This window comes from Delphinapterus leucas, chromosome 7 (assembly GCF_059928025.1).
Source record: "Delphinapterus leucas isolate spDelLeu-1000000601 "Yukka" chromosome 7, BTC_Dleu_Yukka2, whole genome shotgun sequence".
Classification (NCBI taxonomy): Eukaryota; Metazoa; Chordata; class Mammalia; order Artiodactyla; family Monodontidae; genus Delphinapterus; species Delphinapterus leucas.
Genome location: NC_143135.1, coordinates 60,106,885 through 60,134,340, shown reverse-complemented (window position 1 = coordinate 60,134,340; position 27,456 = coordinate 60,106,885). Strand labels below are relative to the sequence as shown.

The window sequence follows — 27,456 nt, the reverse complement described above, 5'->3', positions numbered from 1 at the left end:
AGGAAGTTAAGGTCACACAACTAAAAAGTGGTAGAGCCAGATGTCAACCTGGATTCTAAATTCCATACTCATAACTACTGTTTACCTCTCAGTAATCCTAAATTGTGATCATTAATTAATCTCTGTGGCTGAGTAAAACCTAGCTTTCTGACTCAGCCTAGTCCTTTTCTTAAAAGTTAAGAAGTCACTCGGTCTACAGTCTAACATAAGAGACATCACTCTTGATTATAATTCAGTAGACGCGAAGGTCCCATTTGCTGTTCTAAGCAGCCTATATTCTCTAACTTCTTGGCCAGATAAAGGAGATAAACAAGGAAATCAACAAATTCTCTCCTAGCTAATTTCTGAGCTATAAATATCATCTTATTTCTCTTTCTACCCCTTAGTCCCTATGCATATAGCATTCAGTGTTACCCAACAAGCATTTCTGCCATCTCCTTTAATATTGGTGCCAGTTCATATTATAAACCCAGTTGGTTTTTCCTTTTGCAAAATATATTTAAAGTTTTAACTATGATATCCTAAGGACTTTATACAAATAAGGTGATAGTTCTGTGACTAACATTTTTGCTTCTTAGTTTATCCTCATATATTTAGGTCTCAAATACAGGCATACCTCAGAGGTATTGCAGGTCCACTTCCACAACAGCAATAAAGCAAATACTGAAATAAAGTAAGTCACACAAATTTTTTGGTTTCCCAGTGCATATAAAAGTTATGTTTACAATATACTGTAGTTTATTAAGTGTGCAGTAGCACTATATCTAAATAAACAATATCTATACCTTAATTTAAAAATAACTGCTACAAAGATGCTAACCATCTTCTGAGCTGTCAGTGCGTGGTAATCTTTTGCAATAGTAACATCAGAGATCACTGGTCACAGATCACCATAATAAATATAGTAATAATGAAAAAGTTTGAAGTATTGCAAGAATCACCAAAATGTGACACAGAGACATGAACTGAGCAAATGCTCATGGAAAAATGGCGCCGATACACTTGTTTGACTCAGGGTTGCCACAAAGTTTCAATTTGTTTAAAAACAGCATGCAGCATCTTCGAAGCACAATAAAATGAGGTATGCCTGTATCTTCCTGTGAGGTTTTTAGTAGAATGTGCCCAGAATGTGATAATCCTAAGAAATAGTCTCCAAATATCAAAGTAGAAGGAATACTTTTTGTCAATTTGTAATATTCATGTAGTGTTATTTTTTCTTTTTAATATCACTGTGCTTTTTTACTGTTTCCCCACTTAAAACTTTTGTTACACAAAATTAGCCCATAAGTGAGGATTTCTAAAGTAAACATTTTTCTCCATGATACACAGGGACAAAATTTAATTGTCTTATTCTTAATTACTACAGGATACCAAAACCAGAGGTATTATTTCAGAGACCGGTAACAAAATTGACACTGAAATTGCTTCTTTAAAAACCCTAATGGAGTCTAACAAGCTTGAGACAATTCGTTACCTTGCAGGTAAGGCTGTGTTTGTCAGAGAAAGGAATTACTGTCATTTGATTTTCGGACTTATTAGCTCCTACCTCCCAAGGTAGCCATGGGGCACAGAAGAAAAACAGGAGGAGCTGTAACAGATCTCCTTTATTGTTTGGTTCCCTGGAGTACTTGGAAAATGTAAGTTTAATAGGCAGTAAATTTAGGATATAAGTTTAACAGGCAAACTCTGCATCCTCCTAATGGGAAAAAGCATATGGATGTCAAAGATAAACATAAACACAAGTACATTAGGAAAAAGCATATGGATGTCAAAGATAAACATAAACACAAGTACAAAACGATGCAAAGATACACTGGGTATTCCACAATGAAAAAAACGAAAATTTTTAGATAAAGATCACCAAAATAGATATAGACCATTAAAAACCACAGCAAGCAAAGGGGCAAAAACTACCTCCTATCTTGAATCCAACTGACAGAGCAGGGATACTACCCAAAATTAGATTATTTGTCACATACTGAGTTCCTTAAGTACCATGTGACCTGACCAATTTACACAGCCCCAAGGAGTTAGAAAGAATGCCCTAGTCGAGTAGTACATTTTTCTTTGTATAAAAAAGTAATACATTTTCATCCTAAATTGTTCATATAATTCAAAAGCAATATAGTAAAAGTGAAAGCCTTCTCCCTCCCCATGTGTATTTACTATTAGTAGTATATATCTTTCTAGGCTTTTCCTTCTATATGTGAACATTGCAGATTTTTTAAACAGTAATTAGATGATACTGTACAGAGTACAACTTCTAAAAATTTAACCAAATGTTTTGATTATCTTTCCACATGAATACATATATAGACTTTTTTTTTTTTACTAGAAAACATACTATTCCATTGTATGAAAATACCATAATTTATTTATCCAAACCTCTATTAACAGACATTCTGCTCCCAACTGTTTTTATTAAAAACAATATTGCGGGCTTCCCTGGTGGTGCCAGTGGTTAAGAATCCACCTGCCAACACAGGGGACACAGGTTCAAGCCCTGGTCCGGGAAGATCCCACATGCCGCGGAGCAATGAAGCCCATGTGCCTAGAGCCCGTGCTCCGCAACAAGAGAAGCCCCTGCTCGCCACAACTAGAGAAAGCCCACATGCAGCAACGAAGACCCAATGCAGCCAAAAATAAATTTATTTTAAAAAATATTGGACCAAATAGCCCTATATATGTGTGAGTAAATACACACACACCCCTTTATGTCATCATGCTAGTATTTCTATATAATAAATTGCTTGTGCACATCTAAAAATTGGGGTCAAAAAGATAGGCACATTTAAAATTTTTATGTTATTGTCCAAAATAAAATTGCTGCTTTATACCATCAGTGATTTTCTGGGTAGGCACTAATGATGTTGAAGCGGCAGCAGGAGTAGAGATGGAGCCCCTAGCCCTCAGCTGATGCACACCCCGACTCCCCCTTCCTCTCTTCAACTTGAATGACTTAGCATCTAAGATCCATTTGAAGAAAGGGTTCTAAGGCTAAAACAAGAGTTGAAAACCTCTATTCTAGCAAAGTCTCTGGAACCAGAGATCATCTGTCCAATAGGAATGCTAACAGGAAATGCCAAATCAGCGCAGTCTGCAGTGTTCATTCCCACTTTCAAAATAGACCTCAAAGCACCCCAGGTTAGGAAGAGCTTTGTATTCCACTCAGCTTCTTCTAGTGTATTTACCTAAAGAGTTATCTTCCTTTCCTTTTTTCACTGAGGATTTACAACTAACAGTTCTGAAGGCACCACCCTTTATTTTTAAGAGCAACAGCAACTACCTTGGAGACAGGTACACATAGTGTTGAGTCCTGCTTCCACCACTTGCTAGCAGTAAAACTTTGGGCTTGTTGCCTCGTCTGTATGATGGGAATACTATCACCAACCTCATAGGGTTTTAATTATGGATAAATACGGTGATACATGAAATTCTTTAGCACACTATCTGGAACATGGTAAGTAGTAGCATGGTAAGTAGTAGGATCAAATGAGAGAACGTATAATTGACCAGTGGCAACAAGACAAGAAACTGTTTAAGTGTTATTCTTTCTCCTCAACTGTCCAGCTTCCCCCTGTGTCTCAGAGAGACCTAATCCCATTTCTTAAAATTAAGGAAATGATCTTGTCATTAATCAAGTTTCAGTAAGTAGTGTGACCAAATGGGATAATGTATAATTAGATTTACACATTAAAAATAGGATAGTCTTAACTATGAAAGGCTGTTTCTCATGTCTTTTTTTTTTTTTTTTTTTTTAATTTGGCTGCGTGCAGGCTTTCTCTAGTTGCGGCACGCGGGGGCTACTCTTTGTTGCAGTGCACGGGCTTCTCATTGCAGTAGCTTGTCTTGTTGCGGAGCACGGGCTCTAGGTGCATGGGCTCAGTAGTTGTGGCACGGGGGCTCTAGAGCACAGGCTCAGTAGTTGTGGTGCACGGGCTTAGTTGCTCCGCGGCATGTGGGATCTTGCCGGACCAGGGCTCAAACCCGTGTCCCCTGCATTGGCAGGCGGATTCTTAACCACTGTGCCACTAGGGAAGTCCCTCTTGTGTCTTTAATCATAGAAGTTTGCTCTTCATCTCAGAGTCTCTATTTTAAAATCATGGCTGTTTAAACAGACTAGAATCTAGGGAGTCCCTAAAAGCCTCACCCAAATTCACCTTCTTAAGGAGAACAGAAAGGTTTTCTAATCAGTATGATGTAACATAGAGAACAGGTGGTATATTAACTGTTTAAAAAGCCTGATGCGGGCCTTCCCTGGCGGCACAGTGGTTAAGAATCCGCCTGCCAGTGCGGTAGACACGGGTTCTACCCCTGGTCTGGGAAGATCCCACATGCCGTGGAGCAACTAAGCCGGGGCGCCACAACTACTGAGCCTGCACTCTAGAGCCCGTGAGCCACAACTACTGAGCCCATGTGCCACAACTACTGAAGCCTGTGCTCCTAGAGCCCATGTTCTGCAACGAGAAGCCACCACAATGAGAAGCCCACGCACCGCAACAAAGAGTAGCCCCCCCGCTTGCCACAACTAGAGAAAGCCCACAGGCAGCAATGAAGACCCAACACAGCCAAACACAAATATATTAATAAATAAATAAATAAATAAAAAATAAAAAGCCTGATGCTTTCTCTGCCTTTTCTTCTACCTCATTGAGTTTTTTTTTAAAGGGCTTCCATTAAAATTTCATTTTTTATTTATAAATTTTTAATTATGAAATCACTTTTTCTTTTTGCCATTTTTTTTTAATAATTGCCTCACCATACTGTGTTAGTTTCTGTTGCACAACAAAGCGAATCAGCCATATGCATACACATGTACCCATATCCCCTCCCTCTTGAGCCTCCCTTCCATCCTCCCTTTCCCACCCCTCTAGGTCATTGCAAAGCACCAAGCCGATCTTCCCGTGCTATGCTGCTGCTTGCCACCAGCCAACTGTTTTACATTCAGTAGTGTATATATGTCGATGCTCCTCTCACTTTCTCCAAGCTTTGCCCTCCCACCCCGTGTCCTCAAGTCCATTCTCTATGCCTACCTCTTTATTCCTGCGCTACAACTAGGTTCATCAGTACCATTTTTTTTTTTTTTAAGATTCCATATATATGCGTTAGTATAACGGTATTTTTCTCTTTCTGACTTACTCTGTATGACAGACTCTAGGTCCATCCACCTCACTACAAATAACTCAGTTTCATTTCTTTTTATGGCTGAATAATATTCCATTGTATATATGTCCCACATTATCTTTATCCATTCATCTGCTGATGGACACTCAGGTTGCTTCCATGTCCTGGCTATTGTAAATAGTGCTGCAATGAATATTGTGGTGCATGTCTCTTTTTGAATTATTGTCTTCTCAGGGTATATGCCCAGTAGTGGGATTGCTGGGTCGTATAGTAGTTCTATTTTTAGTTTTTTAAGGAACGTCCATACTGTTTTCCATAGTGGTTGTATCAATTTACATTCCCACCAACAGTGTAGGAGGGTTCCCTTTTCACCACACTCTTTCCAGCATTTATTGTTTCTAACTTTTTTGATACTGGCCATTCTGACTGGCATGAGGCGATATACCTCACTGTAGTTTTGATTTTCATTTCTCTAATAATTAGTGATGTTTAGCATCTTTTCATGTGCTTCTTGGCCATCTGTATGTCTTCCTTGGTGAAATGTCTGTTTAGGTCTTCCGCCCATTTTTTAACTGGATTGTTTGTTTTTTTGATATTGAGCCCCATGAACTGTTGGTATAGTTTGGAGACTATTCCTTGGTCTGTTGTTTAATTTGCAAATGTTTTCTCCCATTCTGAGGGTTGTCTTTTTGTCGTTTATGGTTTCCTTTGCTGTGTAAAAGCTTTTAAGTTTAATTAAGTCCCATTTGTTTTTATTTCTGTTACTCTAGGAGGTGGTTCAAAAAGATCTTGCTGTGGTTTATGTCAAAGAGTGTTTTTCCTATGTTTTCCTCTAAAAGTTTTATAGTGTCTGGTCTTACATTTAAGTCTTTAATCCATTTGGAGTTTATTTTTGTGTACGGTGTTAGGTAATGTTCTAATTTCATTCTTTTACATGAGGCTGTCCAGTTTTCCCAGCACCACTTATTGAAGAGGCTGTCTTTTCTCCATTGTATGTTCTTGCCTCCTTTGTCATAAATTAGGTGCCCATATGTGCGTGGGTTTATCTCTGGGCATTCTAACCTGTACCCTTGATCTATATTTCTGTTTTTGTGCCAGTACCATACTGTCTTGATTACTGTAGCTTTGTGGTATAGTTTGAAGTCAGGGAGCCTGATTCCTCCAGCTCCGTTTTTCTTTCTCATGATAGCTTTGGATATTCGGGGTCTTTTGTGTTTCCATACGAATTGTAAGATTTTTTTGTTCTAATTTTGTGAAGAATGCCATTGGTAGTTTGATAGGGATTGCACTGAATCTGTAGATTGCTTTGGGTAGTATAGTCATTTTCACAATATTGATTCTTCCAGTCAGAGAACATGGTATATTTCTCCATCTGTTTATGTCATCTTTGATTTCTTTCATCAGTGTTTTATAGTTTTCTGAGTACAAGTCTTTCACCTCCTTAGGCAGATTTATTCCTAGGTATTTTATTCTTTTTGTTGCAATGGTAAATGGGAGTGTTTCCTTAATTTCTCTTGATTTTTCGTTGTTGGTGTATAGGAATGCCAGAGACTTCTGTGCATTTTGTATCCTGCAACCTTACCAAATTCATTGATTAGTTCTAGTAGTTTTCTGGTGACACCTTTAGGATTTCCTATGTATAGTATCATGTCATTGGCAAATAGTGACAGTTTTACTTCTTCTTTTCCAATTTGTATTTCTTTTTCTTCTCTGATTGCTGTGGCTAGGACTTCCAAAACTGTTGAATAAGAGTGGCAAGAGTGGACATCCTTGTCTTGTTCCTGATCTTAGAGGAAATGCTTTCAGTTTTTCAGCATTGAATATGATGCTTGCTGTGGGTTTGTCATAATATGGCCTTTATTATGTTGAGGTAGGTTCCCTCTATGCCCATTTTCTGGAGAGTTTTTATCATAAATGGGTGTTGAATTTTGTCAAAAGCATTTTCTGCATCTATTGAGATGATCATATGGTTTTTATTCCTTAATTTGTTAACGTGGTATATCACATTGATTGATTTGCGTATATTGAAGAATTCTTCCATCCCTAGGATAAATCTCACTTGATCATGGTGTATGATCCTTTTAATGTGCTGTTGGATTCCTGTTTGTTAGTATTTTTGTTCAGGATTTTTGCATGTATGTTCATCAGTGATATTGGTCTGCAATTTTCTTTTTTTGTGGTATCTTTTTTCTGGTTTTGGAATCAGGGTGATGGTGGCTTCGTAGAATGAATTTGGGAGTGTTTCTCCCTCTGCAGTTTTTTGGAAGAGTTTGAGAAGGATTGGTGTTAGCTCTTCTCTAAACGTTTGATAGAATTCGCCTGTGAAGCTATCTGGTCCTGGACTTCTGTTTGTTGGAAGATTTTTAATTATGCTTTCAATTTCATTACTTGTGATATGTCTGTTTATATTTTCTAATTCTTCATGTTTCAGTCTTGTAAGTACCTTTCCAAGAATTTGTCCATTTCTTCATGGTTGTCCATTTTATTGGCATATAGTTGTTTGTAGTAGTCTCTTATAGTCCTTTGTATTTCTGCAGTGTCCGTTGTGATTTCTCCTTTTTCATTTCTAATTTTATTGATTTGCATCCTCTCCCTTTTTATCTTGATGAGTCTGGCTAAGGGTTTATCAATTTTGTTTATCTTCTCAGAGAACCAGCTTTTAGTTTTATTTATCTTTGCTATTGTTTTCTTTGTTTCTATTTCATTTATTTCTGCTTTGATCTTTATGATTTCTTTCCTTCTACTGAATTTGGGTTTTCTTTGGTCATCATTCTCTAGTTGTTTTAAGCGTAGGATTAGATTGTTTATTTGAGATTTTTCTTGTTTCTTGAGGTGAGATTGAATTGCTGTAAACTTCCCTTTTAGAACTGCTTTTGCTGCGTCCCATAGGTTTTGGGTCGTCGTGTTTTCATTGTCATTTGTTTCTATGTATTTTTTTATTTCTTCTTTGATTTCTTCAGTGATCTCTTGGTTTTTTTGTAGTGCACTGTTTAGCCTCCATGTATTTGTGTTTTTCACAGTTTTTTTCCTCTTAATTGATTTCCAATCTCACGGCATTTTGGTCAGAAAAGATGCTTGATATGATTTCAATTTTCTTAAATTTTCCGAGGCTTGATTTGCAACCCAAGATGTGATCTATCCTGGAGAATGTTCCATGTGCACCTGAGGAGAAAGTGTATTCTGCCACTTTTGGGTGGAATGTTCTGTAAATATCAATTAGATCTATCTAGTCTATTGTGTCATTTAAAGCTTGTGTTTCTTATTTATTTTCTGTTTGGATGATCTGTCCTTTGGTGTAAGTGGGGTGTTAAAGTCCCCTACTATTATTGTTACTGTTGATTTCTCCTTTCATGGTTGTTAGCATTTGCCTTATGTATTGAGGCACTCCTATGTTGGGTGCATAAACATTTATAATTGTTATATCTTCTTGGACTGATCCTTTGATCATTATGTAGTGTCCCTCCTTATCTCTTGTAACAGTCTTTATTTTAAAGTCTGTTTTATCTGATATAAGTATTGGTACTCCAGCTTTCTTTTGATTTCCTTTTGCATGGAATATCTTTTTCCATCCCTTCACTTTCAGTCTGTATATGTTCCTAGGTCTGAAATGGGTCTCCTGTAGAGAGCATATATATGGGTCCTGTTTTTGTATCCATTCAGCCAGTCTGTGTCTTTTGGTTGGAGCATTTAATCCATTTACATTCAAGGTTATTATTGATATGTATGTTCCTATTACCATTTTCTTAATTGTTTTGGGTTTGTTTTTGTGGGTCTTTTTCTTGTCTTGTGTTTCCCACTTCGAGAAGTTTCTTTAGCATTTGGTGTTAATGAATTCCCTTAGCTTTCGTTTGTCTGAAAAGCTTTTGACTTCTCCATCGAATCTGAATGAGATCCTTGCTGGGTACAGTAATCTTGGTTGTAGGTTTTTCTCTTTCATCACTTTTAAGTATGTCCTGCCACTGCCTTCTGGCCTGCTAGTTTCCACTGAAAAATCAGCTGATAACCTTATGGGGATTCCTTTGTATGTTAGTTTTTGTTTTTCCCCTGCTGCTTTTAGTATTTTTCCTTTGAATTTAGTTTTTGTTAGTTTGATTAATATGTGTCTTGGTGTGTTTTTCCTAGGGTTTATCCTGTATGGGACTCTCTGTGCTTCCTGGACTTGGGTGACTATTTCCTTTCCCACATTAGGGAAGTTTTCCACTATAATCTCTTCACATTATTTTCTCAGACCCTTTCTTTTTCTCTTCTTCTTCTGGGACCCCTGTAATTCAAATGTTGGTGCGTTTAGTATTGTCCCAGAGGTCTCTGAGATTGTCTTCAATTCTTTTCATTCTTTTTTCTTCATTCTGCTCCTCAGCAGTTATTTCCACCATTCTGTCTTCCAGCTCACTTATTTGTTCTTCTGCCTCTGTTATTGTTATTGATTCCTTCTGGTGTATTTTTCATTTCAGTTATTGTGTTGTTCATCTCTGTTTGTTTGTTCTTTAGTTCTTCTAGATCTTTGTTAAACATTTCTTGTATTTTCTCAATCCTTGCTTCCATTCTGAGATTCTGGATCATCTTTAATATCATTACTCTGAATTCTTTTTCAGGTTGATTGCCTATTTCCTCTTCGTTTATTTGGTCCTGTAGGTTTTTACCTTGCTCTTTCATCTGTGACATATTTTTTTTGCCATCTCTTTTTTTTTTTTTTCTCTGAGTGGGATTGTGTTCCTGTTTTACTGGTTGTTTGGCTTGAGGCTTCCAACACGAGTTTGTAGGCTATTGGGTAGAGCTGGGTCTTGGTGCTGAGATGAGGAACTCTGTGAGACCTCACTCCGATGAATATTCCCTGAGGTCTGAGGTTCTCTGTTAGTCCAGTGGTTTGGACTTGGAGCTCCCACCACAGGAGCTTCCTCCTAACCCTGGGCTCACAAATCAAAATCCTGCAAGCTGCATGGGGTGGCAAAAAAAAAAAAATAACGAAGTAAAAAATAAAATTAGACTAGGAAACTAACAGATATATTAGAAATAATGTAAAAATAAAAATATAGATGAATCAACAACTGGAAGGGACATCAGTACCACAATAGTAAAAACGAGGAGGAGGAGGAAAAAGAAAGAAGATGGGGGGGAGGGCGTTGGCTGCGGAGAGTGGGACCTTAGCAAGGGTGAGGTTTGGGCGATGGGCAGGGCCAATGCTCAGGACCCACAGGGCTGGAAAAGGCCCTGGGGGCTCCGGGGGGTAGGGCTTAGGCTCAAGCAACAGAAGGGACCCAGGTGTGCCCCCCACCCCTCGTTTCAGAGGGCAGGGGACCTCACCTTGGAGCCCAGCAGGGTTCCTGGGCTCGAGTGGGCAGGGCAAACGCCCTCCTCTCCTGCTCCTCCAGTCTGGGGTCTGGGAGTGCCCCTCCTGCCTGCCACTCCTGATCTCCTCAGCCTCCTTCCTATGCCCCCAGTACCAATGCAGCTGGGTGGGAGGGTGACAAAGGGGGAGCCTTGGAGGGCAGGGGACTGGCCTGGGAGCTCAGCAGGCACGAAATCATTTTTAAATGTACTGAAAAGGCAATTGAAATTTTCTTTTGGATGATACGGATGTCTATTTTACTGGCTTAACTACGTAATTTTTCAGTACATGTAACAAAGGTGGTTTTTCACTTATAAATTATTTCTAAAATTAGAGTTTGTAATTATTTAAAGTAGTCATTGTTAATAGTGCTAATGTTAATAATGACTTTAAACACTTTATAGATTCTAACTGACATAATGTACACTTTTAAATTACTGTCATCCTTATTCTGGTTTAAAATACAGGAAGCTTTTAAGAAGAATTGATATTAATCCAGCCCTAATGGATATCCTTTATCCTTAGCTTAATTTTCTAGGGAATTAAAAACCTAAAGTAGAAAATTGGTTGGATTGGGAATTCCTTGGTGGTCCAGTGGCTAAGACTCCATGCTTCCAATGCAGGAGGCGTGGGTTTGATCCCTCGCTGGGAAACTAAGATCCCACATGCCGTGCAACGCAGGCAAAGAAAAGAAAACTGGTTGGATTTCCTGATTTTGCTTTCAATTTAAATTGAAGATGACATTATTCTCTTTGTCTCTGCAAGATAATCACAAATGCATTACCTATAACATGTTTTCTTCTTTTCACAGCCTCAGTGTTTACTTGCCTGGCAATAGCGTTGGGATTTTATAGACTCTGGAAATAACAGTGAAACTACTACATTATGCTCCTACTCCTGCTGCTGCTGACTTCTTAGAACAAACACTGTGCCAGGATGGATTTACTCTGAACATTGAAAGTTGCAGTAGAAACTTAATACAAGATTATTTAAAGTACATATGGACTAAAGGAAATGTTTTAGAATGGGAAGGTGTATTTTGTCTTTGTTTTTTATATATGTCTTTATTTCATTATGTTGAAAAGATGCCATTCAAAACCTGATTGATCTGAGATAGACAGGCATTTTGTCTTTATCCTTTTGATAGCGCATAGAAACTGAACCAGAGTTTTCTTGTTTGCTTGAACAACTGTAAATCATACAGGATTTCTTTGGTATGTGTTGCAAACCTGTTTAGTTATAAATAGGGAATCTAAAGTATAGAGCAATCAAAAGACTGACCTTGTATGGTCCAGCGAGTGAGAATCAGAGGCTCTTCAACTAAGTTTTTTTCAAAGAGCTAACAGCTGGCTTGTTTTCAAAACAAAACTTTCCGTATTTTGATTCAAAATATCTCAGAATCCTCTTACCTAAGAAAATTCTTGGCACACTGTAGATAAATTTGTGTTGGATTAATAAATAAAGACCATATAGGTTCCATTGTAATAAACTCTACAGTACATTTGCTCACTCAGTAAATAAGAATGCCTGCTATGGGCCAGACAACATGCTGGCACCCATGTGCACAGAGCTGAACATGGCTTCCTTATCATGGAACTGACAATCTTAGTTGGAGAAGACAGACAGTAAACAGGTAAATTATTCATTTGTTACAATTTAAAATATGCTAAAATATTGAGAGGGAGTATTTCTTTCCTCCATGTGAAGGAAGCTCCAATAGCATAATATTGTAATCACTCTTCCTTCAACCACCCTGCCCTAGGTGATTAAGTAAGGTGAAAGGAGAAACAAGGCCCAAGTAGCCCAGCCACTTCTCCCCATTCCTGTTTGGGACCAGCCTGTCTACAGAGAACATTCATTCTGTTCTGCTCCTGTAGGATCAAGTTCACCTCTACAGGGTGAGGCCTGCTCTAGTACAGTGATACTTGGGACAAGGTAAGTCCGATTTGGGGGTCAGTGATAAGTTTACTGGACTGAAGATATTAACCACATTCTCCAATATCCGTTTTATCAGTAAATAAAGGTATTATTTAGGTCCTTATATCAGTTCATTTTTTTGAGTTTATTTTTGTATATGGGGTTAGAGAATGTTCTCATTTCATTATTTTACCTGTAGCTGTCCAGTTTTCCCAACACCACTTATTGAAGAGATTGTCTTTTCTCCATGGTATATTCTTGCCTCCTTTGCCAAAGATTAATTGGCCATAGGTGTGTGAGTTTCTCAGCTCTCTATTCTGTCCCATTGATCCAGATGTCTGTTTTTGTGCTAATACAACACTGTATTGATTACTGTAGCTTTGTAGTATTGTCTGAAGTCTGGGAAGGTTATGCCTCTAGCTTTGTTCTTTTTCCTCAGAATTGCTTTGGCAATTCTGGGTCTTTTGTGGTTCCGTATAAATTTTAGGATTATTTGTTCTAGTTCTGTGAAAAATGTCATGGGTTGTGGTCAGAAAAGATTCTTGAAATAATGTCTATTCTCTGAAATTTGTTGAGGCTTGTTTTGTGTCCTAGTATGTGGTCTATACTAGAGAATGTCCCATGGGCACTTGAAAAGAATGTGTATACTGGTTTTTTGGGGTGTTATGTCCTGAAGATATCGATTAAGTCTAACTGTTCTATTGTGCTATTTAGGATCTCTGTTGCCTTATTGATTTTCTTTCTGGAAGATCTGTGTCCATTAAGGACAGTGCAGTGTTAAAGTCTCCTACTCTTATCGTATTCCTGTCAATTTCTCCCTTTATGTTTGGTAGCATTTGTTTTATGTATTTAGGTACTCCTATATTGAGTGCATATATGTTAATGAGTGTACTACCCTCTTCTTGTATTGATCCTTTTATCATTATACAGTGTCCTTCTTTATCTTTCTTTATGGCCTTTGTTTTTTAAAGTCTATTTTGTCTTATATGAGTATTGCTACCCCCACTTTCTTGTCATTTCCATTTGCATGAAATATCTTTTTCCATCCCCTCATTTTCAATCTATGTGTGTCCTTCACCCTAAAGTGGATCTCCTGTAGGCAGTATATTGTAGGTTCTTGTTTTATTATCCAGTCTGCCATTCTGTGTCTTTTGATCAGAGCATTTAGTGCATTGACATTTAAAGTAATTATTGATAAATATATATTTATTGCCATTTTAAACCTTGTTTTCCAGTTGATTTTGTATTTCTTCTTTGTTCCTTTCTTCTTTTTGTGTTTCCTTTTGTGATTTGATAGTTTTCTTTTGTATTATGCCTGAGTTCCTTTCTTTTGGGTTTTTGGGAATCTATTGTATGTCTTTTTGATTTGTGGTTACTCTGGTTTTCAACTATGTTAACTGTCACTATATCTACTTGCTTTAGACTGGTAGTCATATGAGCTCAAACACATTCTAAAAGATCTACATTTCTTACTCCCCTTCCCTACATTTTGTGATTTTCATGTCCTATTTTACATCTTCATGTTTATCCTTTTCTGTTCAATCATTTTCACAGAATTTTTTGGATTGTTTTTTGACTGTGTACTGTCTTATTTAAATGATCTTCAATCCTTTTATATATTTACCTTTTCTATTGTGATTTTTCCCTTTCCTATAGATTGTTGCTTCTTTTCAATTTAGAGAAGAGCTTTCAATATTTCTTTTAAGATAGGTTTAATATTGCTGTTTACTCTCTTAGTTTTTGCTTGTCTGAGAAATTCTTTTTGTCTCCTATTCTACATGATAATCTTGCTGGGTAGAATATCCTAGGTTGCAGGTTTTTCCCTTCCAGGACTTTGAATATGTCTTGCCATTTCCTTCTGGCCAGCAAAGTTTCTGTAGAGAAATCAGCTGATAACCTTATGGGGTTATGATAACCTTTATAACTGTTTTTCTCTTGCTGCCTTTAGAATCCTCTCTTTTACCATTTTAATTATGATATATCTTGGAGTAGATCTGTTTGGGACCCTCTGTGCTTCCTGGACCTGGATATCTAATACCTTCTTTAGGTTTGGGAACTTTTCAGCCATAATTTATTTGAATACATTTTCAATCCCCTTTTCTCTTTCTTCTTCTTCTGGGAACCCTATTAGACGTAGTAGATTAGTGTGCTTTATATTATCCCATAGATAGCATACGTTCTGTCTGCTGTTTTGACTGGGTGATCTCCATTATTCTATCTTCCAGATCACTTATTTGTTCTTCTGCATTATTTCCTTTGCTGTTTATTGCCTTTAGCTTTGGTTTTCATCTCGGCAATTGAGTTGTCTAATTTTGATTGGCTCCTCTTTACAGTTTCTAGTCCCTTGTTACAGTGATCTACATTTCTATCAATAGCATTTCTTAATTCCTTCAGCATTTTTATCACCTCCTTTTTGAACTCAGGGTCTGGTAGACTGTAGAGGTTTGTTTCACTGTCCTTTCAGGGGATTTCTCTTGTTCTTTTAATTGGGAGTAATTCCTTTGCTTCTTTTTTCTTATATTTCTCTATGAATTTAGGAGAAGCAGTTATCTTCTGTGGTCTGGAAGGGCTGTTTTTATGTGGGAGCATCCCAGTGTAGCCTGCCTGAGTCCAATATCTTTGGTGCAAGGGCTGTTTTTGGTATCGATGCTTGCCATGTCTTTCCTGTGTGTGTGCCAGCCATTATCCCCTTGATAGGGGAGTGTGATTAGTGTCATGGTGACCAGAGCCCATAATGGATGTTGAGCAAGTCCTCCTCTTTGCTCTCTGGGACGCCCTGTCAGGGGCAGGGTCTGCTCCCCAGTTGTTGTAGTGCAGATCCCCAGATCTGGTTCTAAGCTGTGGTGTGAAGTAGGCAGGACTGGAGTGCTCCCTCTGGGAGAGGAGCCACTGCATGTTCCTCCCCAGGAGCTGCCTGCCAGGACGTGGGATTCTGTGATGCCGCCTGCCACCCGGTGTGTGCACCCACAAAGATCAGTGTTGCTGGCGCTGCCCTTTGGGCCCACCTCCTCTTGGGGGCCCTGGTAATAAGTTCAGAGCATACATGCTCACCAAGCCACCAGTGCATAAACCCACTGGAGCTGCATCCCCTGAACCCACAGTCAGCCCAGGGTGCCCTCAGGCACGCAAGTGCGGTTCCAGTGAAAAGTCCACCAGAGCAGGAACCTGCCAGAGCTGCATCCCAGCAACCACAGTGGGATGGCCAGCTATCAGTTCAGCTTTCAGCCCCACCTCCACATGCACACGTCTCCAGTTATGGTCTGGACCATGCTCCAGACCCTTTGGTCTGTCTCCATGCAACCAAACCGAGTCCTCTCCTTGGGACTGTCTGCTGAAGCCTGTCTGCTGAAGCCTGAGTTTCAGCACCCAGTCGCTCTGCACACCAGCAGGCGCACATCTTGGGCTGGGAAGTGTGGTGATGTGGTCAGGACCTTCTGTGTTGGTCTCTCCGTACCCTGCAGTGCCTCAGGCCAACTCCCATACCCTCCTCTTCAGCCTCTGAAGTTCCCTATCTGTCCTGGCATACCTCCCAGCTGGTGAAGGAGGTTCCCACGGTGAGGTTAGCATTCTTCCTTCACAGCTCCCTCCCAGGGGTGCAGGTCCCATCCCAATTCCTCCTCTTCTCCCTTTTCCCTTCATCCTACCCATTACATGGGGATCTTTCTTGAAGCTTTGGTTGTATGAGATCCAGTGGGTGTTCTGTGAGAACTATTCCACATGTGGATGGATTTTTTGATGTATTTGTGGGAGGAGGTGAGCTCCACATCCCTCTACTTATAAAGGGGAAAAAAATGAGGCAGTGGAAAGCACTATGGTCATCACCAACACTAAAATTAGTGATTGTCATTTTGTAGAATAACTACATTGACTATAACAGTGAATATACTAAATGATATATGTCAACTCACCTATTTTTCATCACAGTCCTCTTAGGTAGGTGGTATTATCCTCATTTTACAGCTAAAGAAACCAGGTAAGTGAAGTTAAGGTCACACCGTTGTAACTTCACACAGGTGAAGTTGCCAAGATCACATGGCAGGTAAGTCACAAGACTTTAACTCAAGATTTTATGTTCTTACTCGATAGTAAGAGTAATCTCCAAGTTGAGTTCTCTGAGAACTCACTGTAGTTGTGATTTGCATTTTGCTAATACTTAGCAATACTGTCCAGGCTCTTCTTTCCATGTGTCCTGGCTCCTTTTTGTCTTATGCTCCATCACCCCTGGTAGTGCTCTCATTTGCAAAGTTCAGTGACTCACTACCACCCCACATTCCAGAAGAAGAAAGGGGAAGGTGTGGGAAAGCCCTTTCCCTTTAGGGACACGACCCCTAGGGTTTTACACACCATTTTCGCTCACACTCTATTGGCCACACTTGGTATCTTAGCTGCAAAGACGACTGGGAAGTCAGTCCTTATCCTGAGCAGCCACAAGCCCAGGTAAACCCTAATACTATAGAAAAAGGGGAGAAAGAGGTATTGGGAGACATCCAGGGAACCTCTGCCACAAGGGTGCATGCTTCTATTACAGCACTCTTCTGGTATTTCCTACCTCACTTGTACAGAGACTAGAGATGTGGCCTTGAGAAAACAGGAGGAAGTGTAACAAACTGTTTCCAGGTTGGGATTACTTTAGAGTCATCAGGCTAGAAGGAAAAGGTAAGGCTGTGTGTAGTCCCAGAAAGTGAGAGAAATGTTGGCTTTGGGAATTCCAGAATGCAGACTCTGAAATTCCCCTCCTAAGGTTAGAATCCCAGCTCCACATTGCTGTGTGACTCTGTGACTTTCTTAATCTCCATGTATGAAATGCTGTACCTCTTTTCATACAGCTGTGGTGAGAATTAAGCAGTAATACATGTAAAGGACTTGGTACAGATCACACACATAGTAAGTGCCCAATAAATGTTGACAAATGTTTTTACTACAGATTGAAAGCCTATTGGAAACCACAGAGAAACTAACAATAATGACTAATGACTATAAAGGTTATGAAAAGGATAGGTAAACCATTTTTGAACACTTCCTTACAGGCCTTTGAGCAGCCTAAACTGGTCTTAGCAATCAAATGCACTCGTGTCAGGGCAAACTGGTCCTGATGATACTGGGCCAAAATGGCCTGTCCATGTAAGGTACTTGCCAGGGCCTAGAGATGGGCAGTCTGGGGTATGGTTGGTAGGAAGGCTGATGCCAGTGAAGCAAGCTCAAAGCCAGCAATCAGATCTTCAGAGAGAGGCAGAAACTAGATAAGTGCCCCAAGAGAGTCACACGTCTTTGCTAGCTCAAGGAAGAAAAGGGTGGGGTAGGAAAAGTGAGGGACTCGAAGTCAGAACTGAAATGAAATGCCATGGTGGTTCTTTGGTCAGCAAAGTCAAGGGAAAAGAGAAAAAAGAGAAAGAAGAAAGAATAATAAAGCCACATATTTTTCATCCTGTCCAGTCAACCTCATCTCTGTTATTCCTTTCTTATAAGGCTTGCAAGACAAAACAATGGTTGAATTCCAAAGCAGATTATTTAAATGTATATTTTTGGCAAACATGCGTTACGGTGTTTTTTCTTTTTACGAAAGCTGATTTTCATTTTATGTAAACTTCCCTGGAGATATTTGGTTGTTATTGTAAAAAGTTGTCCTTTTCTAAAACTTACTTACTTGTCTTTGTCTCCTAAGTTCAGATTTTTTAAAACTCAAGTCATTTGACATACACATGGCCAATAGGCACATGAAAAGATGCTCAACATCGCTAATCATTAGAGAAATGCAAATCAACACTGCAATGAGGTACCACCTCACACCCGTCAGAATGGCAACATTTGTAGTGAGGTGGATGGACCTAGAGACTGTCATAGGGTAAAGTAAGTCAGAAAGAGGAAAACAAATAACCATATGCTAACACATATATATGGAATCTAAAAAAAAAAAATGGTCATGAAGAACCTAGGGGCAGGACGGGAATAAAGACACAGACCTACTAGAGAAGGGACTTGAGGACAGGGGGAGGTGGAAGGGTAAGCTGTGACAAAGTGAGAGAGTGGCATGGACATATATACACTACCAAACGTAAAATAGATAGTGGGAAGCAGCCGCATAGCACAGGGAGATCAGCTTGGTGCTTTGTGACCACCTAGAGGGGTGGGATAGGGAGGGTGGGAGGGAGACCCAAGAGGGAGAAGATATGGGGATGTATGTATATGTATAGCTGATTCACTTTGTTATACAGCAGAAACTAACACAACACTCACTGTAAAGCAATTATACTCCAATAAAGATGTTAAAAAAAAATGCAGACACAATAAAAAAAAATCTACAAATAACAAATGCTGGAGAGGGTCTGGAGAAAAGTGAACTGTCCTACACTGTTAGTTGGAATGTAAATTGATGCAGCCACTGTGGTAAACAGTATGGAGGTGCCTTCAAAAAACTACAAATAGAGCTACATATGATCCAGCAGTCCCACTCCTGGGCATATTCCCAGACAAAACTATAATTCAAAAAGATACATGTACCCCTATGTTCATAGCACTATTCACAATAGCCAAGACGTGGAAACAACCTAAGTGTCCATCAAGAACTGAATGGATAGGGCTTCCCTGGTGGCGCAGTGGTTGGGAGTTTGCCTGCCGATGCAGGGAACACGGGTTCATGCCCCGGTCCAGGAAGAGCCCACATGCTGCGGAGCAGCTGGGCCCGTGAGCCATGGCTGCTGAGCCTGCACGTCTGGAGCCTGTGCTCCGCAACGGGAGAGGCCACAACAGTGAGAGGCCTGCATACCGTTAAAAAAAAAAGAACTGAATGGATAAAGAAGATGTGGTATAAATACACAATGGAATACTACTCAGCCATAAAAAAGAATGAAATAATGCCATTCGCAGCAACATTTACTTCATACTAAATGAAGTAAATCAGAGAAAGACATATATGATACCACTTATATGTGGTATCTAAAATATGACACAAATGAACTTATTTACCAAGCAAATACAGACTCACTAACACAGAACAAACTTGTGGTTGCCAAGGGAGGAGAAAGGTGGAGGAGGGATGGATTGGGATGCAAACTATTAAATATAGAATGGATAAACAAATAAGATACTAGTGTATAGCACAGGGAACTATATATATTCAATATCCTGTGATAAACCATAATGGAAAAGAATGTGTGTGTGTATAGCTGAATCACTTTGCTGTACAGCAGAAATTAACATTATATATCTATACTTCAATAAAATAAATTTTTTTTAAAAAATCATTTGAAAAGTTGGGAGAAAAGCTATACCTACACTAGTAAAAGGGTACTCTCTACAGAAAGTAAAAGAAATATAATTCTATTATGAAGCCATAATAGAACTTCTAATAATCTTTATAACTAGACCTTTTGATTACTGTGTTATCTTATATTGTAAAGTTTATGTCAATACTTGCAAAATTAACTACTCATAAATCTAGAGTTTTGACTTGCCTACATAAATATATAAAAAGTATATTGGGAGGGGGAATACAACTGAGTCCATGTAATTTTAATCCGTTTGACATTATACATTTCTGCCTTCAGAATTGGAATAACAGCATGTCTGAGTAATTCTGAGAAGAATTTATAGATTTACATTTATATCAATTTAAAAAGAAAAGAAAAATCAAGCAGGTTTATTTAAAGTTATTTCACTGATTAGTACCTTTTCACAAAAACTCCCCCAGAAGACACCTTTTTCTTCACTCGCCTCTTCTCTTTGCTTGACTCACAAGGAGGGTCATCTTCCTAAAAAGAAAAAGAGAACCAAATAAGATTTCTATGCTAGACACATTTTCGTCTCTCTACGTTACTGTTCCAAAAGAAAAAATTTAACCATGACAACATTTTCAACTCTGGTTTACATTTCTTTTAGAATTTTGTGTAAATACTTACATCAGAAGCACCAGTTCATATTGTGCTGATTCATCAGACTGGGAGGCACCTTGAGAAATCATCCAGTCCTACCTTTACCTCATACACCCCCCACACAGAACACCTTGTTGTTTCTGCTTCTATTTTAGACCAACATTTTACAACATATTACTAAACAAAATAACACAAAGCATTAGCATGGCATCCTCTGGATTCTTTGCAAGCCCCATTCTGTTAGGAATCACATTTCCTGGATCCTGTGTTTCCTTCTCTGTTCACAAAACACCCCTCAACTGCTCTTGTCTCTTTCACTTTGCCCTGCCACACACTGTTTCTGAATATTTCTCATCCGCTGTGGTACTCTCAGTACCTAGCACAGAAGATTCTCAATAAATGCTCTGGGAAGGAGTAAGAGAGGACTAGAAACACAGTGGATACTCACTAGATGTCAGTCATCTTTGAATAATTCTTCTAGTCAGAAAAGTGCTCTGCACCCAGTTGGGCAGGACAGATCTGAATGCAGGAGTTTCAGGAACATCACAAGGCCACATGTCCATCAGGAGAGCCCCTGGCTGGAGGTAGGATTCCCCAAGGTGTTCCCACCTACACCTTTGCTAATGAGGTCAGTCAGCTTAACTCATAGAAGTGTGTGAACATAGAAGCAAACTGCTGTTTTTCCAACACCACCCAGGAAAACAGAACCACACACGTTCCCTCCCCCTTGAGAGAGGAATAGATGGGGAATCTGCTGGCCCTCCCATATAGTGGCCAGGCACTGGTGAGCATAGGGCAACATGATGGTCCCTTCTCTTGAAAAAGCTTACCAACCAGTCTGAAGACCAGTAACAACAAACCTTTTACTGGGGCTTAGTATATGGTACCCACTGTATTTCATACTTTACATATATAACAAGGTGAAATAGGTTGTATTAACAACATTTTATAGATACAAGGACAGAAGTCAAAGACATTAATCAACTTTTCCCAAGGTCACAAAACTAAGTAAATGGCAGGATTCAAATCCAAATTTTGTCCAACACCAAAGTTCATGTTGTAACCATTCCTCCATCCTGTCTTCCAGCAAAAAATTGCTCATTCAGTTCCTAAAACTACACTGTATACTGTGCTACAGGTATACAAAAAGGAATGAGATCTGGTTCCCACTCAGGAGTCTGTGGTGGAATAGCAGATATAAAAGAGGTGCTCAGTTCACTCCCCAGCTTTCAAGAGGTCTTCAAGATCATTAGGGGTTGAATGCAAAAATGTCTATGAAAGAACACTGAGGTAGGGCAGGAGTTTATTAACCTCATCCAACTAGATAGATAGAATTAGAGAAAGAATATAGAAAATGTAGGAAAAGAGAGAAAGCTACTTGTCAGAGGTAGCCAATTTTCTAGTGCTTAATAGAGTTACCAGACTTTCAGAAACAGTTAATATTTATTTTCCTTTACTTTTTATATATGCTAACTCCTGAAGGAGTTTAAACAATCCCAGATACTCTAGAAATAGTGGTCAAATACCAAAGCATCTACTAACATCAAATATGTACGTTGTTCTACCAAACCAAGCAAGCCTTACTGTAAACTAGTTCAAAAGAAAATATGTGCTTGGCACTCAACAGGCCTCCAGTAAGTGTTCGTTGAAAGTTCCAAACTTCCAAATTCCAGAAGTTTCTGCATTTGGGGAACATTCTTCACCAAGATTAGTTATTTCCTCATCATAAATTATAGACAGAAACATATTTCTCCCTAATATGTGTTTTCTCCCAAACTCAGGAAAAGAGAACTGCAATACTGAGATATTAAACACATGATTCATGGTGCTTAGACACCTAAAGCAATTCTAAGTGTAAATTAAACCACCACCCCTATGTGAAAATGTATATATTTTAAATATTAACCGGTTTCCATCTGAAAGAATTTACAGGTTTGTTGAAGAGATTAATAATACTGCGTGAAACTGTTGACAGGTTATGTGTCTACAAATTATTGCCTGGGTATATGGAATTCTTGTTTTTAAAACAATTTCATGCAATCTGATAAGTTTTGGGAAGCATACACAACTAAAGGGAGATAAATCCCACTTTGATTACCAGAACAGTCTCTTATCAGAGTGTCAAAGCAGTAACCAATAGAGAAAGAGAGAAATCACAAACTTCTAGAACTTCCTTAGACTAACAGCTCAGATTGGATAAACTCACTTAAGCCCTCAGATTGCTCCAAGGACCCTTACAGGCTCACAGGCTAGGATGTCAGAGGACAGGGAGAAGCCCAGCAGAGATAGAAAACAAGGGTAAGTTAAACACAGAAGTATTCATAGAATATTACCAGTTCCAGGTTGGCTGTTCTTGATTAGCAAGCATGGCCCAAAGCTTTAGACCAACGACTTCTCGAATGATACTGGTTTTGGAGATGGAAGCTATGAGGAGTTCAGTGCTGCATCAATCTGTAGACAGACATCTCTACCAAAGCTATTATAGTTCCCATCTAGTTTACGTTTTTTAAGTAAACATTTTTATTTAAGTACAATACACCTATCAAAGAGCACCCCCAAAAGTGTACAGTGTGATGAATTTTTACAAAGTGAAAACACCCAATGTGACCACAACTGAAATCAAGAAATTGAACAAGAAACTGAACATTACCTGTATCCCAGAATCATCCATTTGCCTCCTCCCAGGCACTATTAACTTGATTTATTTTACATATTTTGGGACTGCATGGTATCATACTGTAGTTTTCTTTTGCTCAGCATTATGTTTGTGAAATTGACCCATAGTGATGTGTAGAGCAGTAATTCATACATTTCCATTGCTTTATAATATTCCATTGTATGATTATACCAAAATGTATTTATTCTTACTGTTGATAGAATTTTTTATCCAGTTTGGGGGATATTTATAATAATGCTAATATGAATATTCTTGTTCATGTCTTTTGGTATCCATCTGTGTACATCAAGAGACATGTACTCATTGCACTGGGAACTGAGTCACAGATGTGTATATGTTCAGCTGTACTCAATATGGCCAAACAATTGTCCCAAGTGATTCAAATCAATTTACACTCCACCAGTGGTGAATAAGAGTTCCACTTGCTCCACATCCCCATCAATACTTGGTAATGTCTGTTTTGTATTGTTTTAGCCATTTTGGTGGTATACTGACATCTTGTTGGGTGTTAATTTATATTTGTGATAACTAATAATTCTGGTAACACTTCTGAGTACATTTTCATGTTTATTGGCCACTTGTATATCTTATGTTGTGAAGCGCCTGATCATGTCTTGCCCGGTTTTTTACTGGGTTGTCTGTATTTTTCATACTGGTTTGTGTAAGTTCTTTGTGCTTTTGGATAGAAGGAAGGAAAATAAGGAAAGAGATATATTTTCCTACTCTTTGGCTTGCCTTTATTAATGTTGTCCTTGATAAAGTGAAGTCTTATTTTAATAAAGTCGAATCTATCAATCTTTTTTCTACCCCAAGGTCACAAAGATATCCCACTGTGTTATCTTTTGGAAGCTTCATCACCTCAACTTTGTATTTAAGACATATCTTGAAATAAATGTTTGAATTACTGTGTATAATTCCAGTATAAGTAACATTTTATCAAATTACTATAAATTTTATATTTAAATTTTCATAAATAAATTCACTTATTTGAAGACCTAACATCAAAAATTTTAAAGACCGGGCTTCCCTGGTGGCGCAGTGGTTGAGAGTCTGCCTGCTAATGCAGGGACACGGGTTCAAGCCCTGGTCTGGGAGGATCCCACATGCCGCGGAGCAACTGGGCCCGTGAGCCACAACTACTGAGCCTGCGAGTCTGGAGCCTGTGCTCCGCAACAAGAGAGGCCGCGATAGTGAGAGGCCCGTGCACTGTGATGAAGAGTGGCCCCCACCTGCCACAACTGGAGAAAGCCCTCGCACAGAAATGAAGACCCAGCACAGCAAAAATAAATAAAATTAATAAACTCCTACCCCCAACATCTTCTTTAAAAAAAAAAATTTTAAAGACCAATTTTTCAAACTAAATCTTCTCATAAGCACAGTGAGTGAGCTGGAAGGGCAAAGGGGCTATACTGGCAGTAACAAGTGTCACTAAAAGGGGGTTAGGCAGTTAGGTTCAAATCATGGCTGCCCATCTAACAAGCTGTGTGACTTTACGCGAATTCCTTATTTTCTCTGAGATTTGGTTTGTTATTTGTAAAATGAAGAAAATAACATCTGCCAGATATAAAGTTCCTGGCACTGAGCGCAACACATAGCAAGTACTCAGTAACTGTTCATGATGCTATTAGTCAAGGCAAGTTAGATCTCACAGAATTTAAATGTTCAGTGCTGTGTGTAAAGTAGCCAATTGAACTATAATACAAATGATGAGGTGCCCTCAGAGCAGTACAAAGTGCTTGCTGAAAGGAGGACAGATCATTTGTGGTCAGGGGGGTTAGGACAAGGTTGATGAACAAGATGGTTCCTAAAGAGGATTTTGAGAGGCAGAGTTGACAGAAAGGCTTCAAGGTATATGGACAAAACGAGCAAAGGCTTGGGGGTTGGAAAGTGTGGGGCAAGTTCAGAAAAGGTAAGTGACGTGTAGGAGAATAGAAAATAAGGCTGGTGAAGTGGGTTAATGCAGGCTGAGACAATATGTGAGAAAGCACTATAAAAATGTATTATCAAAACCAGTTATTATTATAAAAAACCTATTTAAGTGCATTATGTCAGACTATCCTAGGAATTTTTTTTCTGGCTAAAAATTACGCTCTTGCAGATTCTTTTATAGGGGAAAAAGTCATGCAATCATAGGTCCTTACCAGAAGGTGGCAGGAGAGATTTAGTCAAAGAGCTTGAAGCCTCTATATAAATGAGCACTGAATCAAAAGTTCATTTTATTTATACTTTACATATTTAGACTCCACAATAAACTAATTCCTCCTCCTTTCAGATGCATAGGGCTACACACATTTATCCACTGACTGTTTATACAACTCAAATGTAGAAAATTGAAAGAAAGGGAAAAAAAGAGAAGGATATGAGGAAGGGAGAATACCATGAATACTAGTAGACAGAAAATACCTCAGGAGTTCTACACAGTATTTCATCTAACATCAATACCATCCCATGAGGTAGGTGTTATCCTCATTTTAAAGATGAGGAAATTGAGACCCAGAAGCTTTTGCAGAACAGAAAATAAGCAGCTGCCATTAGAGGTCAGTGACATTTGCTCATTTACAAAAACTCGTGTAACCTACAGCAGGACCGCAAAAAACGATGGGCCCAGAGTACAGGGACCTCGAGTCAGCGCTCCTGAAAGCTACACATTGTTGGTAGAGAGCAAGGTCTTAGGAAGGATGTGCTCTATTAGTGTATGACATCAAACCACCCTGGGAACAGACATTTCTGGGCAAGAAAAGAATAATTTTTTTTTTTTTTTTTTTTTTTTGCAGTACGCGAGGCTCTCACTGCTGTGGCCTCTCCCGTTGCAGAGCACAGGCTCGGGACGTGCAGGCTCAGCGGCCATGGCTCACGGGCCCAGCCGCTCCGCGGCATGTGGGATCCTCCCGGACCGGGGCACGAACCCGTGTCCCCTGCATCGTCAGGCGGACTCTCAACCGCTGCGCCACCAGGGAAGCCCAAAGAATAATTTTAAATAGCTAAAAACCAAAAATTTTCTATGTAGACCATCAATCTGGATTGACTCAAAAGGCGTGCAGCTCGGGTGATCTCCAAAAGATCTAGGCAGCTAGCTAGCGAAGAACAATGTATGTTCTTGCCTCTGAGGAGACTAGAATAGGCAGAGTTCCTGCCACAAGGTGGAGAGGGAGCGGATCTGGAGTGTCAGTGGTAGTTTATAAAAGGTGTATGTCCGCTAGCCAACACCACATGACTGCCCCAGCCAGCCTCTCCATACTAAAGTGTCCCCAGAGGCTAAACATGGTATAAGATGGTCACTGCAAAAATGAAGATAATGGATTATGATGATTATTTCTATCCCTTGGAAAATTAAGCACTGGTGAGATACCAAAACCCAGAGAAAGTGAATTTGTATACAGAAATACACACGTTTGCAGATGAACAGAATGTTGTCTAATATGAGACCAAACCATTAATAGCGGCTTCCTCTGGAGAGTGGAACTTGATATGGGGAGGAGCGTCTGCCCTGTTTTTAACATTTTACAATAAGCACATATATTAATACTTTTTAAGTGGTTATTAAAGAGACTAATGATTAGTTTGTACAAAATAAAAAGAAGCCAGGAAGTTTTTACTGTATATCATATTTGAGGTGATGTAGATCTGGAACAAAATTAACTTACCCAAGAGGACTGAAGAAAAAAATTCCCTATGGAAGGAAAATATGAAACGTACCTGAATCCCTACATTATGTCACATGAACTGTCCACAAAGGCCACATCTTCAGAGCAGGGGAGAGTGAGGGCCAAAGTTTCCCTGGTGAGCTTTCTGCCTGCTCTACTGAGACTGGATGGCCTGAAATGCAAGCACCACTGGGGGTTTCTTGCTGTCACTTTCACTCTATTTTCTATACTCCACCTGCTTTTCTTCATTTGTTCTTTGTTATCTGTTTCTCATGTCAGTTTCTTTTTAGAGCAGTTTATTTTAGATATTTAGAATTAAAACATACATACTCCATAGCTGTCTCAGAATTCTTATTGATTACTCTGCTTATAAAATTTTTTTCCTTACATGATACAATAATAATAAAACTTACTGCACACATATGAACCAGGTTGCTATTCCAACTGATAGATAGGTAGGTACATAGACAGACACATATGTATGTGTATGTATATATAGTTTTATAGAGTAATGTATGTGTGTGTGTATATATATATGTATGTGTATATGTATATTCCTTTACTCCTTACTCCTAGAAAATATGTTATTAACTCCAATTTACAAATAAGGCAAAGAGAGGTTAAATGACTTGTCCAAACCAAAAAGGGCTGCAGCCAGGATTCAAACCCAAATAGCCCCCTCCAAAGCTGGTACTTTTAGCTACTCTTGTATACTACTTCTTGAGAAAGATAAATGTGTTAAGAAGGATACCAACCACAGCCGCAAAGTTGGGAACCTGAGTTTTTTCCAGCATCTCCCTGAGTTGATCCACCTCTGCTCGATACTCATCCAGCTGACATTCTAATTTTTCTCTGCGTAGTCGTTCATACTCTAGGTGGCCCTGCAGCTCTTTGATAGTC

At 39.1% G+C, this 27,456-nt stretch overlaps 2 protein-coding genes across 15 annotated transcripts in view; one reads left to right on the top strand and one right to left on the bottom strand.

Moving 5' to 3' along the window:
• Nucleotides 1-27,111, top strand: part of CCDC90B (coiled-coil domain containing 90B) — a 65,591-nt gene extending 38,480 nt beyond the window's left edge. For 4 of the 8 annotated variants that reach the window (XM_022593959.3, XM_089915368.1, XM_089915367.1 and 1 more), the window contains one exon: nt 1,367-27,111. In XM_022593959.3, coding sequence (XP_022449667.1) covers nt 1,367-1,558 — 192 coding nt within the window. In that variant the 3' untranslated portion in view covers nt 1,559-27,111. Of the gene's footprint in view, nt 1-578; nt 674-1,366 lie in introns of all 8 variants that reach the window. The other 4 variants (XM_022593960.3, XM_089915369.1, XM_022593961.3 and 1 more) reach the window with 3 other exon arrangements.
• The window catches only part of ANKRD42 (ankyrin repeat domain 42), a 104,224-nt gene that overhangs the window by 28,416 nt on the left and 48,352 nt on the right, over nt 1-27,456 (bottom strand). For 3 of the 7 annotated variants that reach the window (XM_089915363.1, XM_030761255.2, XM_089915365.1), the window contains 3 exons: nt 27,312-27,456; nt 20,033-20,115; nt 613-663 (listed from right to left, as the gene is read on the bottom strand). In XM_089915363.1, coding sequence (XP_089771489.1) covers nt 618-663; nt 20,033-20,115; nt 27,312-27,456 — 274 coding nt within the window. In that variant the 3' untranslated portion in view covers nt 613-617. Of the gene's footprint in view, nt 1-612 lie in introns of those variants that run through there. The other 4 variants (XR_002647437.3, XM_089915361.1, XM_022593953.3 and 1 more) reach the window with 3 other exon arrangements.